This window comes from Sceloporus occidentalis, unplaced genomic scaffold (assembly GCF_023333645.1).
Source record: "Sceloporus occidentalis isolate IW3139 unplaced genomic scaffold, rSceOcc1.0.p SCAF_181, whole genome shotgun sequence".
In the NCBI taxonomy this organism is placed as follows: Eukaryota; Metazoa; Chordata; class Lepidosauria; order Squamata; family Phrynosomatidae; genus Sceloporus; species Sceloporus occidentalis.
In genome coordinates, this window is record NW_028317161.1 from 1189245 (window position 1) to 1208688 (window position 19444).

Sequence of the window (19444 nt, forward strand, 5' to 3'; positions counted from 1 at the left end):
TAAAACAAATACTCAAACATTTTGAGTTTCTGAAATTTCAGAAAACCTTTAATCAAGAATGATTTGCATACAGCTAGAAATGGCCACAAAGTAATCTGAAAGAATTTAGATCTTCATCAGTCCACAGTTAGACCAATTGTTAAATGGAGGGAACTTAGTACTGTGGCTACTCTCTAGAGGACTCCCAAGGACACACAGAATGCTCAATGAGGTAAAAAAGAACCCAAGAGTAAAGGCTTGAAGGAATCATTGGAACTGGTTAACATCTCTGTTTCTGAGTCTACCGTACGCACAGAAAAAGCCATGGCTCTCCAAAAAAACCAAACATAACTGCGCGTCTGAGGTTTGACAAAGAGCACATTGACGCTCCACAACGCTACTGGGAAAATGTTTTATGAACTTATGGAACTGAGGTTCAACTAAGGTTGACTTGTTCAGGCAAAGCACACAGCACTACTTATAGTGTAAAAAGGGCATACTAACATAAAAACATCTTCCCAGTGGTTAAGTTTGGAGGGAGCATCATGATTTGTGGCTGTTTTGCTGCCTCGATGCCTGGGCAGTTTGCCATCATCGAGGGGACAATGAATTCCCAAGTTTATCAAGGTATCATACAGGATAATGTCAGGATAGCTGTCCACCTGCTGAAGCTCAGTAGATGTTTGATGATACAGCAGGACAATGGCTTGGCCACAAATGTCATCAGTGCCAGCTTTAAATGTACAGTATAACTTATGCGGCCTTACATGCCCCAAAAACTGTCCACACACCTGCACTGTGGGAGCGCTTGTTGCCACACTATACTATGCGATTCTACAAGTTCTGTGTGTCCCGATCTAAATCATACAGAGCAAATCACTAAGAAACTGGAATCTGATTCTGATTATTTTTTCTCTTGAAGTCATCCATAAGTCAAATACGTTATAGTTTGTGGACTTATTTACTGATTTCCACCGCATATTTTTAAGGCAGACAGGTTGCTTATTTTTGTTTTGTCAAACAAACAAAATATACAGAGTCTGATTTCAAGTCCTGTAATTTAGTAATTATCACAGGCAGCGTCGCTCAAAGAAAATCATACTAATGAAGCTTGTATGAAATTAGATGTTTTTCTCTGAAGATCCGCGCCGATAGGAAAATCTCTTCGATAAGTAGAGAGGGTATTAACGCTATAGGATGTCAAAATGAAAGTGCTTTATAGATTGGGATTTTAATTGTGGCCTGTGTATCTTCTTAGGTGAGCTTACTACTGGAGAGAGACAGAGGCCTGCATTAAGTTGCTATCACCTCTCACCTCTCACTTGTGGACCTTTATATCTATCTTCCAATTACTATTTTTTTTGTAATTCTTTTTCCCATATAATAATGGTGACATATTTAGATATCATTAAAGCCTTTGGAAAATACTGTCTGTCCTGTGAGGTACAGCTTCTTCAGTGTCTCTGCCAAATATGTCCTCCGTGCCATACAATTCACAAAACTGTATATCAACAGTGTATGTATATGTGTATATATATCTATATATATATATATATGTGTGTGTGTGTGTGTGTGTATATATGTATAATATATATATATATATAATATATAGTCACAGAAGACACCTGCCCTACGCGCATCGTCCAGCCAAACAAATAATTATAAGAAAGAGAACAATTTGTTTATGTAGCATGTTAATAAATAAATGTTTTATTATAAACCTCATTCGATAGAAACTTTTCAGTCCTTGCTAGGGAAACTAAGAAAACTAGGGACACAGACATGCTTATAGAACAATCCATTATGCAAAATGAAATGTACACACCACCAGCATGACAAACCACAAACCCGTTACCCTGAAACTGAAGTGTACCATAACTAATAACACTCACCCAGTGCCATAGCAACAGTGAGCAAGTACAGAGGAACATTGAAGCTTACAATAAACAAACATCATGTTACCCATCATTTGCATTCCCGTTCTGAGAGGTGCTGTGATGTATTTTTCACCGTGTAGTCTAATAGACTAGCTTGCTGGTTTAGGTTCAGCAGATCGTGTTAGTCGTATGTATGCATTGAAATTTTAGGATGTTAATATTGGCTATTCCTGAGAACGCCAGTGCAGGGTACCCTCTCTGGTTTTGGAAAGCAGCAGGGCTAGCAGCATGTATGATTGGTAATAGTCCTAGGGAACCTTTAGCTGGAGCAAAGTGGCTTATAAGTAGCAAGAAGAATACTGAACGAGTTAAGGCTATGTTAACTCTCTTGAAAGTGAGTGTATTTTTCCTTTTGGCAGATGACAATCTGTAGACAAAAAAAAAAATCATCACCAATTTTCAAGAAATTACTTGCTGGACAATCCCATTTTAAGTCACAGATGGGCAAAATGTAATTCTCTGCATGCGCTAGTCCTATTTAAACGTGCTTCACAGGGGATTTACACCTAGATGCCTGTCCTTCCTTTTTATTTTCTTTCTACACATTACTTCATGGAAAATTGCCCATTGTGACTTTCAATGATTGCTTTTGATAGAAGAATAATAGCAACGGTATATTTTATTGGGGCACACGGCTTTTGTTGTCAAATTAATTATGTCTTCTGATTGTGTGTATTAACTACATATTAATGTCTATGCATTTAGAATGCAATGTCATAAAAGTCCCTGTTGGTGAAACGGACAACACATACCATATAGTGTATATTAAAACGGACCACAGCTTGTCCTCTTTCTTGTGCTATTTCTTACCCTTAATGGTTTTAACATTGCATATGGTATCGATGCATAACACTGTGTATCTCACTTTGCCATACTCAGCTGTGCGCCCTCCCCCACCTCCTGGATCTTAAATTTCCATCTGTCTCCACCATCTTTTATCTTACTTACAAGATCTTATCTGCAGCTTATTTCCCTTTTTTATTTAGATTTTTCCTATATATTCACAATTCTCACTAGCCAGCAGGTTTCTCACCATTTACTGGGTTTGTTATTTTACTAATCCTTCAGTAGGTGTTATTGTAAATAAATGAAATTGCACCAAAATGTTATGCAATATAATGGTTTTCTGAACAAAAATATAATCTCACCTGTGTTAAATAAAGGATTTCAGCTATATGAAGTATTAATGGGGCGAGTTGACCTTTAGATTGTGCTTATACATCCAGGACCTTGATAATAGAGTAAAAATGTGCCATATACCCAAACTCCCTCGTTTTCTCCAACCTTACTTGAGCACATTTTTTCATCCTGTAAAGTACATTTGTTTAGAGTACTTAAAGCAAAAGAAGTACTTCTCAGATGATCAGCTATTTGTTGATATCACAGGCTAATGAACAATCTTAGGTTTTCAAAGCGCCTCTTTAGTGTTAGCTGGACAAGTGCCAGCATAATATCTGGCACATATTCTGTTACATGCCATTCATGCTGTAACTGTGCTGCTAAGCATCCACTTTAATGCATAGACACTAGATGATCAAGACTCCGCTAACCCTGGAGCATCCAAGCTCCATCAAGTTCTTATTATATGCCAACAATGTCTGTTGGGTACGTCACTAAACATGGATCTACAAAAGACTTGCTTGGTGCTAACTTGACGTGCTGATTACTGTTGCTGGCCCAAGAGAGTTGTTGGGAGCTGCATGCTTGAGCATGTAAACGTCTTTTCCAAATGTGATGTCTTCTTTTCCGCAGCGTTGAACAGCAGGCTTACGTGCTCTGCCATGAGTAACATTGCAACGATAGAAATGGGTACCGACAGGACTGTTGCTCTATTACACATTTTAGCATTTTTCAGTTTTTCTTTTTTTTCCCCGAGAGACTTGGTAAATTTCTTTGCAGATTCTAAAGTCTGAAAAGAAAGGTCAGACATTGTGCGGTGTTCACGAAGCCGCTATGAAATTGAAGTCTGAGTTCTGCCTAAGAAATGTACATTTCGCAATAAGTAAGATTAATGCAGATTTGATGAAACCCAAACTAAAGAGCGTGTTTTACAGAAAATAATTTTAAAAAGGTGGCACCTCATTAACTACTACTATTCCTGGCAGTGATGGATGTTTTTCTAATGGAGCTGGATGTTGAGACTAAAGCAGTAGAAGGACGTGAACACCTTCTTACGAGGGCATAAATGTTGTAATATCTACTGTATCAGAGCACCCATCTGAGTGTTAAAGGGCCATTCACACTTTGCATGCCTGTGGTATGTGGCGCAACACACGTTATTCACTAAACATGCATTTGTAGATGAATTGTGGTGATATTAAACATCTCCTGTAACTGTTTTAATTACCAGTTTTTGTCCTGAAAGAACGACTGGAGTGGCCTCATACGCAGATAATTTCAATTTGCTGTTCTGTTTATTTCTCTGTAGCTCCCCCTGCATTTCTCTGTGAATTAACACAATATTGGCTAGTGCCATAACCATTAGGCATAAAGTGCATTCTATTAATGTTAAAACAGTTGCTTCACTTTGTGAAGCCATTAGGGACACATATTTGCCCCCAAACGGGTATTTTGACAGTGGCTTGGCAAGCATAAGGCCAATAATAATCCTGTGAAATAACATGGCTATTATAATTTCAAAAGGCAGGAATTCTAGACACAGATGTACTACAGGGAACAAACTTGTTGCATTGATATTGAAAGTTATCTTTTCCAGGTACACTGTTCCACTATTTAGAGGCTTATTGGTAAATAATACACTGAATACATTTATACCTGTATAGGCTTGTACAATGCGTTGGTAAAGTGATACAAAAAAAGGCCATTATTTTGTTCCCCTCTATACATTTGAGTTTTTTCCGGCATAAGTGAGCTTGGGATAGCTAATGTGTTCCTGTGCCTGAAGCCAGATGATATCAATGTATTGGAGCAGCAGAATTTGATTGTAATAGTTTATGATTTTTCTTGGTCCTAAAGCGTTGCTTAATTCATCAAAAAATCCTTTGTGACAGAGCCTGTTGTCTGCTGTAGTATAATACATTGGCTCTCATGTATAGCGGTAGGGATTCTGCTGTATTCTGTCGGTATGAAGAAGACAGATGTTTCTGAGGATGCACTATTATATCTACAGCATAAGTTGAATGTGCATGGAAATTATACACACAGCTGTACGTTGAAGAAAGTACAGAAGGTAAATTGTAAAACTCTGCTTTTACTGCCGAAGTAAATCCTAGAGAAAGCAGTCGGTGTTGCAGAGAAACGCTTTAGGAAAGAACGCGAATACATTTGAATGAAATCTGAATTCTGGTTGACTCCTTGGTTATTTCAGTTTATCAAATCTTTTTTGTATTTCAAGTATACATGGTCTCTGGACCTGGTTGGAGAGTCTCTGTATGTGCCTTCATGCCTGCACCCTTTTGACACCCATTTTGCGTTGGTATATAATAGAGGATTTATTTATTTAGAAAATGTTTAGCAAAGAATACACTGAGATTTATATCATTTTCAAGTATGTTCTAGAGGGCATTGACATGTCTGACCTTAAAAATGCAGATCAATTTACACGTACAAGGCATCGCCATAAAACATTCTTTTGGAAATGGTGGCATGAGTCACGAAGTAACCCGAGTTATTGTCTTCTCTGTTTCTTGTGTATGCTATATATGTGAGGCAAAAGGAAGCTGATATAAATTAGCAATGGCTTGTTGTGTGTGTGTGTGTTTCTTACCACACATTATAACTATTATATCTTTGGAAGATTACAACTTCAACTTACATTATGTGTTTGTTTCTGTTAATTCTTCTTTTGTTATAGTGAGATGTTTTGTCTTGCAGTTACTTGAAGGAAGCTTTGCCAAAGAGGTTAGCCATGAAATGGATGGCCTCATCTTCCAGCCTACTGGGGTAAGTTCACTCCTTAAATGGTTATATTGGTAAAAAGCTTTGTCTTGGCACTCTGAAGAATGAAAATGAGACGTCACATTTCAGGAAACTGCTAAGGTACTTATCTCATTATATTTTTGTCAAACATAATTAAAGAGATGTGTTGTAATGATTGTCAAACCTGTGACATATTGTATTTTAGTATGTATAGTTGTATTTATTTTGTTATTACTGCCTCCCTATGTGTTGTCCCCACAAACACTCAAAGCACACTTGCTAACCAGATTCTGGCAATAGTGATATTGAAACCTAATCTATTAGAACCACAATTAATTGGCTACAGTAGCTTTGTTCCCACAAAGTTGGAAGCATAGCATACCAAGACATTTTGGACCATGCTATGCTCCAACTTTGTGGGGACAGTTTGGGGAAGGCTAATTTCTTTTCCACCATGACTGTGTCCCAGTGCACAAAGCAAGGTCCGTAAAGCCATGGTTGGATCTAGAAATGTAAGTGCACATGGGATATAATATATTACGAAATGACTTTATAATAGGCATATAAATTTGCATGCTCTGTACTGAAAACTGGTTATTTTTATTATTCCCTTATCATAAGCCTTTGTAATTTTTCTTAAACCTGTTTCATTCATTTGAAAGTTGTGTACACTATGCTATAATTCCAGATTTATATTAGCTTTTCCAATTTTCCATTTGTCGGGTTGCACAACCATGCAGGCCCCAGGGGTAGCTCTATGACAGGACAGATTGCTTAATCAACAAGTAATCAGTGATTTAATAATTTTGATTAAACAACCTGTAGGACCGCAAAGGTATGCCTTTACTGATGTCTTCCCCAAAGGGCTTCACATTGGGATGAACGGATCTAAATTACCAGCTACTTCTGCAAAGATACACAAGTGAAACTTTTTTTTTCTCTTTTTTTGCTCTTTCAGTATCCATTTTCCCATGCTCATGAAAGCTGTGCAGCTGTATAACCATTTTACCAATAGTGATGTTTGAACAACAACAACGTTGCAATTATGAATTTTAAGAAAATGTATCTGCTGACAATATAACATTAATTAATATCTTATACTTCTCCACAAAACATAGAATTGCTCTTGAATGCCAGCAGCTGTTTTTGTTATTTTTGGGAGGCTTTCTGCTATTTTTTGCAGCATGTCACAATTTTGCATGTTTCAAAGCAAATTATTTTAATTACAGCCTTTGCTCCAATTATCGCCTGAATCTTCACTTCTGCTCTTTGTTCAATCTACTTTAATTGATTCCATTCAAGTTCTAAATTTGCCTGTTATGTGTCAGTTTTAATTGATATATCATATTTCACTGTCTCAGCATAACCCAGTACAACCATATATGAGCTAAGTATGTTGTGCCATTAGAGATTAAACAATTTGGCGACTAAAACCACCTTAGATTTTAATACGCCCTGCAAAGCCAAATATTGGTGTTAACACATTGAAGTAACTACTGTATAAAGGTATAATAAATCTTAAAACCAGTGCATGAATCTAAATATTACTAATTTTACTGGTTGGAACACTAAATAGACCCATGAACGGAATTAAACCAAGGGCTGAGCTATCAGTACCGTTTCTGACTGGTGTTAAACTAATTCTCCCATGATGCTTGGCCCTCTTCATGAGAGTTGTAGTTCTGCAATATATACTGCCGGTGTCGACGTTCAGCTGCTGTTGCATAAGCCTTATTTTCAGCACTACCCATTTCTACTCTTACGTAGATGCTGTAAAACAGATCTTTTTATTTTCATACACGAACTTTCATTTAAATAGCATTAGCGGTCTTATTGTCGCTTGTTGTGTGTATGTACATTGTATGGAGTTAATGTATGTTTAATGTGGAATTAAAACTATTCTTGTAAGGCCTTTCTTGATATTAGGTCATTTCACTGTGTCATTAGTATTAAAGCAGAAAGGCGCCATCAGTCCCCCTGGTTATCAGATGTTTTCGGCCCCCTTAGCTTTGATGCTGTGCATGGGCGTCTTTGCCTTACTTGCTTGCATTTAGCATGCCCCATTTCATTTCTGCTAAATGAGCATCTGTCATGTTTTATCCAACTGATTTTTGTTATTTGAGATTTATCTCTCTTATGGTTTATGCCCTATTAAGTTTATTCTTTTGTTCAAGCCCCCATTGACATCACTTAGTATGCGATTGTTTATACATTTCATTAGCAAGAGGTTTTGTTGCACCTAAATCAATTATCCATCATGGATAATCTGTGTAATACGGACAATGCACAAAAATGGATGCAGATACCTGAGCTGTAGCTTTTTGAGCCGTTTTGGAGGATTCTCAGTGTGTCTGTGGCGATTCAGTGCTTGTTTCAAGCCATAAGAAGCGTATGATTATTGGGCACTGTGATAGAGGAATGCATTGGGAGGCGGGCGGTCTTGCTGGGGCTGCGGGCGGGAGCGGGCGGTCAGGCACTGTACCTGCGGGTCCCGGTAATCCCGCGCAGTCCTGCAAGGCTGCCTTCTCGCTGCTCCCTTACAGTGTCTCTTATCTTGCTCTGCCCAGGAACAAAACAGAGTCACGTGGTGTGACGTCACTTCCTGTGACTCCGCCTTGTTCCTGGGTGGAGCAAGAGAAGAGGCGCTGTGAGGGAACAACTCGAGGGCAGCCTTGCGGGAAATCGGGTAAGGAGGCGAGCATGATTGGCCACAACTGTGGCGGGAGCGGGCGGGATTGGCCACAAATGTGGTGGGAGCGGGCAGGAGCGGAACACCCACATTGCGGGAGCGGGATTAAAAACAGCAGGAGCGGGATTAAAAAAGCAGTCCCGTGCAGGGCTCTACACTGTGAAGCCAGTAGTACTGTATAGATGAGCCTGTGGTTAATCTTGGCAAGCCGTTGGTCGCCCCCCCCCCCCCCCCTCCAAACAAAAAAATTTAGAAGGACACTCCAGCCACCAAATGCAGTTTAATGCAAATGAGAGTTTTTGTCCCCTGCAACAACACTTATACGAGGGCTGTGCCAGTGATGATTAGTTTGATGTTTTTTTCCCCCAAGCAGGCCTTTTAACGTGTATAAAATTACTTATAGGAATCTTGGATTTGGTTTCATGTATTCTACCTGTATTTACAAACTGGGCAGGGGGTGGAAGCAGGTGGAACTGTCTGGTTTTTCTATAGCATATAAGCCTAAAACCTATATTCATTACAGAGCCAAAGCTTCATATCTCTCATAGCTGACTATACTATTTCTTCGGGTTTTGTTTTTTTTCCCAGCTTTTCCTTCATTAAACTTAAATGCATTGTTCAAAGCTAATTATTTTAATTGCAACCTTTACTCCAATTATTCCCTTGCATCTTCATTCATGGTACTATTATTATTATTATTATCAATATCATCTTTTATGTATATAATGCTAACAATCTACGCCGCTTTTCTTACAATACATATATTTAAGGGGTATGACAAGACTAGAATTGACAGATAAAGACCAACCCATACATTAGGTAAAGTGGGCCCTGCTCGCAAACTTGCAATCTAGAGATACACATAACACTGGAAGTAGCCAATACGCCTTATTTATAGAGGGCAATTCTGGTGCAGGCTACTTATTTTAAAGCAATTTGGAAAGAATCCATTGATTTCATGGTAACATAGTTTTCCATTTAGTATCACCACTTACCCCTGCAACAGCTGCCCACGTTCTAATATTTATTTTTATATTGTACTATCTAGAGCACACAAATTAGTTGGATTATTGTATTTTACCGGTGCTCAGTAGAACTTTGCCGTTAGGTTTCCTATTTGACACAGTAAGAGATAAGAAATACTTTTTAGTTTCTTTAAGCTGTAGTTTGCATGACTCTCGGGTAATAAGCAGTCACGTTGGGGCACTGGTAGCTTTTCATTTAACCTGCATCTGCTCTTCCCGACAAATCTGCAAAGTCCAATTCAGCCGGTTTGCATGGCTCTTTGACAGCGTAATCCCCAGGTAATTTCATGGCACACAGGAGCCATTAAGAATACCAAGTTCTCCCAGAAATATCTGCTAACGTTTAAGATATTAAAAATAGGAAAATACTTTCCAGGCAGACCCAATGTTTCAGGAACTTTTTTTCCCCTACATATTAGTAATTTCTTTACATCATAGCTTGTATTCAGATATTAATGCTAACATTCCTACATAAAATGTGTGATTTGACACAATCATATGCATACCAAATGAACCCATCTTGATTATCTTTTGTCATTCTGTGTATATATATATATATATATATATATATATATATATATATGCACACATTACAGAGTAAGGATGCTATAGTACGTATTTGTTTAAATTACAAAATTAATGCACTTTGCTCTGCATGAGCAATTTCCTTACGGTAACTGTGGCAGCTAGTTTGCTTGCAAATGTATTGGCAAAAAATATTATTACGGGGGAAATTGCTGTTATGTCTATGCAGCCAGTTCCGCAAAACCTGAATTGCACAGTTTAGTTTGCTTCCCTGATGATTTAGTCACATGAAAACAACCCATTAACTTTAAACATGGTGACACCCCATCAATGTCTGCTATTGTGTCAAATGACAAATAACTATTCCCAGCAAACATTTGAATGATCCCAATTTTTAGATGGTTTAAGTATTATTTCTGGTAAAGATTGTGACATTCTACGGTACTAGGAATTATATTTTACAGATACCGGTAGTTACATAGATGTTCAATTAAGCAGAGTAGGTAGAAATACAACTTTAAAAGGACAAATATGGCTGCCTGGAACACTGGAGTGTGCCTTTAATAAAATATTTTCCAACAATATGTCACACTCTCACCTGTCATGAATGTCTCAGTGTTTTGTAACTTTGGGTTTTTAGTTATTTTTCCACAAGAATGGAACGTTAAATCTTCTCAAATACTGGAATAAGATGTATATTGTACTGCTGACTTTTATGGGTATGAATGTCTATTTTTAGTTTTGTTGCATAGTTCAAACTCCACACAGATTTTAACAAAAGCAGTGAAATTCTTGCACTGGAGTAAGATGATTCAACAATCCTGTCTCAATAAAATCTAAACATAAATATAAATGGATTACCATTAAATACATCTTGTGTATTAGTTTTTTCTAAGGGTTAAAATACTGTCATTTTGTTACTGCACGCCATGACACTACCATGCATGTAAGGGTTTACATCAGGTGCATATTTCCATGCAAAATCATGTTTACCACTTATCTGCTAGTAATGAAATCGTATCACAGACTTGTGATTGCAGCCCATGCAATATGCATCAACCTGTGATACAGAGGGAAATTAAATGAATACAGGAAATATTTTTTTATGAATGTTAAGTGTCCACAGATGTAAAACATACTTCCCAAGTGTTTCTCTTTGGGACCCAAAATCCTCCGTTCCTCTCTCCTCCCTGATAAGCGTATAACAAAGAAAAAGGGTCTGCAAACGTATAATTTTGAAATACAATACATTATTCCTCTAAATTCAATAAAACATTAATAGATATCGACAGTTCACAAAGTTTCATAAAAGGTATCAGGAAAGCCCCTGCCCCTGTACCTATTTGGCCATTTGTAATGTTTGGTACAGCATTTTATTGTGATATTAATGGTGGGACTTAGAGCTCAGTCAACACATTAAAAAAATATCAAACATATTTTATTTTCCAGTTAGAGCAACACCGCTTCCACAATTATATCTCGGAATCCACAATAACTTGTGTCATTTTGTCTGTATTCAAAAAACAAAAGTACTAGCCTATATGTCGCAACCTGTTTTTTTTTGTCAAGTATATGTGGATATATTGTAACATAACTCTGTGTATTAGACTGTGTATTAGCACAGCAGAGCTGATATTAATAACAAAGGGAAAAAAGTAGGTTAACAACAGCGGGTTGAATGAAATGTCAGAAACAAAACTACTACAGGGATTTTAGCGTTAAAAACACATACTAAAGAAATTACTCTTAGGGAATCACAATGTGTATTTTCTTTACTTGTCAACACGAATGGTTTTTTTTTTCTAGAAAACATCAAAAATAGAATAATACCTTCCTGTTTGTACCATGTTCTACCAAAACAGACAGCTGCACAAGAAAGTCAGCCCACATGTTTTATTCAGCTAGCGATATCCCTGGGAAATCCATCATGCATAGTCAAACTGCCTCCTACCCAAAGACACAATTTTGTTGGCTTTGTCATGATCCCGTGGTTAGTAAGGACATGTTGGTTCATTACTTTGCTGGGCATTTGGCTCTGTAGATATTCATATTGCATGCCCACCTCTATGGATACGGAGGTAATGCAAGATAAAGTGTTGTTCATCTGTAGTTGTATTTTGGTAAGTAGAACCCCCCCAGTCAGGTATAGGCAGGTTTCCAGGACTATGCATTTTTTGCAATCTTAGTAATCAGATCATAAATGCTTATCAGACCCTTAAGCCTAATTTTGTTCTTTCAAAAGTAAAAGAAAAATATTATTCAGTAGATTCTCATAAAAAAACAAAGCTAATGGATTTGAACACAGTCAATAGGCAAACTGCTTTTAAAAAAAATAAAACCATTGAATAACAAGTGACAATCGCAGATAAGTAGAGCAATTTGTATTACAGGTTTTATGTCAAACACCATGTTTGCAGCTGAGATGATCCATCACTTCTGACCCCATTGTGGTCCTTGAATAGACTTGGTCAGTTTCTTTTAACTTACTTGGAGCAAGAAATCACCTGTCCACTCTTAACCTTTCATTGTACATAGAGTCACACAGAAAAGGACACTCAGGGTTAACATAAAAATATCCGCTGAGAAGCTGAAGGCACATATTCAATATTCACAAAATATATATATATATATAAATTTCAAACTTAAAAAGGTATTTACTTTATGGACAATCTGCAGCTCCATTCCTCCTCCATATTCTGATGTTCTGGTCACTGACTGGCTGCTTCAAGCAGCCAATCAGTGGCTTGAAAGCACTCCTTTTGGAATCAAAGGGCAAATGCATATGAAGGAAATTATGCAGAATCCCCCAATGCATTAACAAGGGGGTACCCTCTCAACTATCATATGCATTAAAATGACTTTAACACGGGCACCGCTGTTGGGGACTGCAAATCAGCTGAATAATAATGCACCAGCAGGCTGATAAATATTTTACTGTTTGATAATATGATTAGTTTTAAATATGGTTTCTCGGCTTAGAAAATTGCTGAATATGAAAACCAATCCTGGTTGCTTACAATTCTTTAATTGATAGGCTGGTTTGTGCCAGTCTAAAAAGTAAATATGTAAATGTTTTTCTTCTTTGATCTTCTGCATTTACCATGTACAATTCAGGGTGCTGAAAGGGTATTTAACAGTCATATTTATAGTTTCAATGAAATCAGGGACATTAACTAAAACAGACCTGCCAGTTGTAAAGTTGCTTTTAGCAATATAGCAGGAAGAAAAATTCACAACTTCAGAAACCAAGTCAAAACCCCCAAGTGCTTCTCACTTGTCATAGAAGAGATTTTTGTTTGCCTCTGGGAAACTAATATGCAAGAATTACTTCAGTCCTTTCCTATAATCTAATGAATACTCAGTGATTCCCATGATTATGTATGAACATTATTAAATAGCAGTAGCTTTATCCCCTTTGCAAATGCATGTCATGTTTCTGCAGAATCCCCCCATATGCATTTGTCATGCTGGTTGCCACTCAGGAGGTGTGCTCAGCCCAGCACATCTCCTGACATGTGGCATCCCTAACATTAGCTCCCGTGTTGGGTTGCTGAGTATCGCATATTAATTTTAAAGTTGTCTTGTGTCCTCTAAAGGATAATGGTTCCTTTCTATAGGGGCCCATTCAAGTGCATAGCCAACACTCCTTAATAGGGATAGTTGTTTCTGAAGATCTTGTTTCATTATGTTTAAAAACATCACAAATAAACCCAGCAGGTCTTTTGGCTCTTAAGGCCGCTTTACTTTCGGTTTACACCACCCAGGGCTAGAATCCGCATGCTTTTATTTGAATGCTGTGAGTTTATGTTCCTCAGCAGTCACGCAGAATAAGCTATTGATGACCTGTGAAATGAAAATGAGCTCTGTGTAAATATGCTGTCAAAGAGACTATTGGAAAGTGGCATGCTTATCTGTAGTAATTGAGATGTTACCATGGTGAGAGCTTTTGTTTCCATGACATTTCTCTGTTGATTTGAGGGTCTTCATGTATAAACGATAATCAGTTACATCACTTTTTATTTCGAGTGGGGAGATATTTGTTTAATTGTCAACATGAAACATAAAGTTCAGACATCCCTGAAAGAACCTAAGTTTGTTTCTAAAACGGCTTTGGGGTTGTTTGAGTCGTACTTGTCTTGAGTGTGAAGAATTGCATCTTTGGAGGTTTCCCGAAGGCATCCATAGTGACTTGCCAGGCTTGTGTTTCTGATGCTACTCCACTTGAGCTGTGACATTTCAGATTCTTTATGATAATGTATTCTCCTCATTTCTAAGCCTGATGGATGCTGTAAAACCCACAGTGTTGTGGTTTTCTTGTAGGCTCTGCCGCACTATACAATGCCATTTAAATGTCACATAAAATAAAGATTGCATTAGACGCTGTAGTGTAACTGTAGCTGACTTGTTCCTTCTTAAAGGAGGTGTTTCAGCTACAAATATGTAACATAGTAACATAGTTCATAAGGTTGAAAAAAGACCAAAGTCCATCAAGTTCAACCTATATACATATTGTGTCCCTACTGTGTTGATCCATATCAGCATGGGTTTACAAGGGATCGGTCCTGTCAAACTAACCTGATCAGCTTTTATGAGGAGGTGAGCTCAAGACTGGATCGGGGTGAATCGCTGGATGTCGTATATCTTGATTTTTCCAAAGCATTTGATACGGTGCCACATAAAAGGCTGGTACATAAAATGAGAATGCTTGGGCTGGGGGAGAATGTGTGTATGTGGGTAAGTAACTGGCTCAGTGATAGGAAACAGAGGGTGGTTATTAATGGTACATACTCTGAGTGGGTGACTGTTGCTAGTGGGGTACCACAGGGGTCAGTTTTGGGTCCTATTCTTTTTAATATATTTATTAATGACCTTGTAGAGGGATTGCATAGTAAAGTATCAATCTTTGCAGACGATACTAAGCTCTGTAACGTGGTTAACACAATAGAGGACAGCGCACGATTACAAATGGATCTGCATAGGTTGGAGGCTTGGGCTGGGATGTGGCAGATGAGGTTCAACACAGATAAATGTAAGGTTATGCACATGGGGAAGAAAAATCCAGGCTGGGAATATGTATTAAATGGGAAAACACTGGGGACGACTGACATGGAAAAGGACTTAGGAGTTTTAGTTAACAGTAAATTTACCTGTAGCGACCAGTGTCAGGCAGCTGCTGCTAAGGCAAATAAAATCATGGGGTGCATCAAAAGGGGCATAGATGCCCACGACAAGGAAATAATTCTACCCCTGTACAAGTCACTAGTCAGACCACACATGGAATACTGTGTACAGTACTGGGCACCAGTGTACAAGAAAGATATAGTGGAGCTGGAGAGGGTTCAAAGACGGGCAACCAGAGTAATAAGGGGAATGGAAGGACTACAGTACCCAGAAAGATTATCAGAATTGGGGTTATTTAGTTTGGAAAAAAGACGGCTTAGGGGGGACTTAATAACTATGTATAAATATATAAGGGGACAGTACAGAGATCACTCCCAGGACCTATTTATACCCAGGACTGTATCTATAACAAGGGGACATCCTCTACGGCTGGAGGAAAGAAGGTTTCTACACCAGCACAGACGGGGGTTCTTTACAGTAAGAGCGGTGAGATTATGGAACTCTCTGCCAGAGGAAGTGGTTATGGTAAACTCAATAAAAGAGTTCAAAAGGAGCCTGGACGTGTTTCTTGAAAGCAATAATATTACAAGTTATGGATATTAGATTAATAGGGACAGAACGTTGATCCAGGGATTTATTCTGATTGCCATATTTGGAGTCGGGAAGGAATTTTCCCCCTGGTATGGGGCAATTGGCATCTGCTTCATAAGGGTTTTTTTGCCTTCCTCTGGATCAAATATGTGTATGACAATGTCTGCTTCTGGTAAGACCTTCTCTGAAATAAGCCAGCCAACCTTTCTTTTTGTTCAGACTGTGTAGAGTAAAATTGTTAGGCTATGAAGAAGCCTGATGTTATGGTTTGTTAGTTATAGTGGAGTTGGGAAAGTGTCAATTGTGTAAGAGAAAAAAAAAAGAAGATGCAAATGAAGGCGCAGGGAGAAAAATCACCAAATAAAAGAGTATACGGTAAAATAAAATGACTTAAATGAAGGCTTTTTGTGTCTTGTGTACACCATAGAGTTGAACATCTATCGATGCTCTAAGACATTACAACATGTCTATGAAGAAAAAGTAATTAGATGCCTCGACACATTTATAAAGGCTAAACCTAAAGTAATTTTAGTCAGTGTAATGGTTGCCAAGGTGATTGGAACACATTTAGCACATAGCCACACATTTGGCCCAGTTTTACCTCCTTAAATATGGCCTTATGTAGAAATCTCTGTGTGCATCTTAGTTATGTGTCAACCTGCTGGAGACCATAACTTATTTTCTAGCCATTCACTTTACTTTGATTACAATTTCCCCTCCTTCTTTCTTTCAGAAGCCAGGTGTACTCCAGTTGAATTTAATTATGCATATATATGGTAAATATAGCTTGTGCAATTATCTTAATTTGTATATTTCACCGCTGCATGCCAAAATGTGATTTACTTTATAATTACTCATTGAAGTGTGATTTCCAAGCATATTTTAATCCCCGTTTGGTCTGATGAAATATTTTGGTTGTCTGATTTCTGCTAAGGTTTATGAATATTTAGCTTTACATGTCCCAGTCATTTTGTAATATCGCCTTGAGAGCTAATTCCGGTCATCTTCTGCCATGTAAATAAGAGAGGTCTGTTCCAGCTCTGCTTCTTCTTTCTGGTTTAATTAAAAAAATGCATCTTCAATGATTTCCTAGTATCGTCATGGATGGAAACAGACATCCAAAGGTTACGAGATCTGTTTATTTCAGGGACAGGCATTGGAGTCCTTTTCAGAGTTAAATGGACACTCCAGTCATGATAAGCACTTAAATGCATATGTAAATAATGGACTTTATATTTCCGTGGTGCCTTCCCTTGCAAACACATCGGGAGATTATGCAGAATGCCTAATATGCATTTGCCCCTTTCCCCATCCCCACTTATTTGCTGTGCAGGATATATCCATTGGCTGATCTACTCTGGCTCCAGGGACAGACTGGTGATGGTTGGGTGGCCCCGGCAATTTGTCTAGCCAAGGCTGCCATCTAAAATCTGTGTGTCTCTTATCAGACCGCCGCATGTCCATCCCATTGCTTCACCCATCACTCCACCCATCACTCAGCCTTAAGATCCTTCCATAAGCACAAAGGCGAGTGTAGGATTAGTGGGGCCTGGGTGCAGTATTTCTTCAGGTCCCCCTATAACACACAAACTTACTCTAACACCGCATACTTACATACATATACATTCTTTCTCCTTCTCCTCTTCATCCTCTCCTAGGCACCACTATCCCTAAACTCACACCTGACACTTCAACACCATAGGCTGACACACAAACTTAAACAAAACATCATCCACTGACATCTACCTACACCCATGCTACCATCATATGCTCGCAACCACACCTTAAAGTAACACACCCACATGCGAACACCATACAACAAAACATACACACTGTAACACTATATGTGGATATACACATTCATGCTAATGCTATACAGTAACACACACACCACTGCACACTCATATATATATATATATATATATATATATATATATATATATATATATCTATATCAGTGATTCCAGGGCCCCTGGAATTGCATTATTGGACTGTGTGCCTGAACAGGGTCCATAGACTAACATGATTCCTTTTCATGACTATGAAAGTGGCAGTAACCAGGAAATTTCTGTGTTAGAAGGATTTTTCTTTTGAGGTCTTTGCGTTTATTTATTGTTTGCTTTTTATTTTCTTTCTGTATTTCTTCTTATGTAAGCTCAGACTTGCGACATAATCGATTGTTTTCATTGTATCTTTTCTTTGAAAGTCTCAAATAAACATGAAACATTGTAAAACGCTCACATCATGTGGCGCAAACGCACATTGTTTTATCTGCAAATGTTTGTGCTCTAATCGAATAGGGTTCGAGAAAACTGGCTTTTATGTATTTTGTAATCGAGGTTTCTAGTATCTCCCAGAGCTCACGCTCTCTTTATTAAAAAAAATAAATAATGAAATACATTAGGCTGCTGACATGAACCTGTTGTGTTAAATCACGGCAATGTCTGATGAATCCCACCGTGCCGTTCTGTGACAGCCTGCCGTGGTGGTGGTTTCCTCTCTTTTTGTTCTTTTAAAACTTTGTGGTTATTAACGTGTAGCATGCACAGATAATTACAGAACACAGAAGTTACACTCATTGGGCCGAGGAAGCAAGCCTTTTTTTTTTTTTTTTTCTTCTTCTACTAATATATTGAAGAGCTTTGCCTCGAGTTTAGTAAACACAGCCTGATCCTTTGGGAATAATTGATCGAGCAGCGTTAAGGTTTGAATGTCTTTCCGAGGACGTGGAATGGCGGAGGACATTGATTTAACATGTTGCTTTATGCAGCTATACACATGACAAGCTTGTGTCTGACTGCCCTTTTTCACAATGTCCCTAGTGCTTTTTTTTCCTCTTCTCCCACTCAATAATGTTATATATTTGTAGAACCGAGGACTGCAGGATAATTTAGTTCTATTCTACTTCCCGTGTATGCAGTTTTTCCTCTATCCATAAGCTTTTGTTAAACTGCAAGTAATAAATGTTAACATTTTTCGTAGATGCCGCTTTTCATCTCCGCCATAGTCAGCCTTTAAAAAAAAGTTCTTTGTTATATGGCTGTTGTTAAAGCTTTCCTTTTATGTTTAAACTGATTGATTTTTTCCCCCTTCCTTGTTTCATTGTGTTGCTATTACCATCTTTGTCTCTGCAGATGAAATGGCAGCTTTTTTTCACCTACCCTTTGTGCTGCAGCACTGCAGAATATGATGACACTATATAAATAATATAAAAAATTACAATAATACCTTTCCCCTCTTCTTTGTTTTTGAGCTTCTAACAAGCAATAGTAACGAGTCCACAAGCCTTTTTTGGCTAACTTTCAATGAAAATTTAAGTCATCACATGCTCTTTCTCTTTTTAAATTGTTTCGATTAATAAGTTGCCCCATCATATATAGTTTGGGACTTATTTTGAAAATATATATTTTTTGTTTTTTCCTTCTACTTATTTCACAATTGTAAGGTCCAGCTGAATTAACTTAAATGGACATTGCAGCCACCATATGCCCTTGAATCCATGCGATATATGACTGTCCCCTTTAGATTATGGTTTTCTTCCCTTGCAAATGCATGTGGTAATTCTGCAGAATCCCCCCCTATAAATGTGCTTCTTTACCCCCTACACCCGGTTCCTAGGCTTGTAGGAGATCATTGTTCCGCCAAACACATCTCTTGCTCGTGGAAGTGCATTCATGCTATCCGCACCTCCAGTTGCG

The 19444-nt window shown here is 38.1% G+C and overlaps 1 protein-coding gene across 1 annotated transcript in view; it reads left to right on the forward strand.

Annotated features, from left to right (window-relative positions):
* Positions 1 to 19444, forward strand: part of LOC149278774 (mRNA-capping enzyme-like) — a 162404-nt gene that overhangs the window by 83406 nt on the left and 59554 nt on the right. The window contains exon 12 of the mRNA XM_089501753.1: positions 5751 to 5819. Within this exon, the coding sequence (XP_089357879.1) occupies positions 5751 to 5819 (69 nt within the window). The remainder of the gene's footprint in view (positions 1 to 5750; positions 5820 to 19444) is intronic.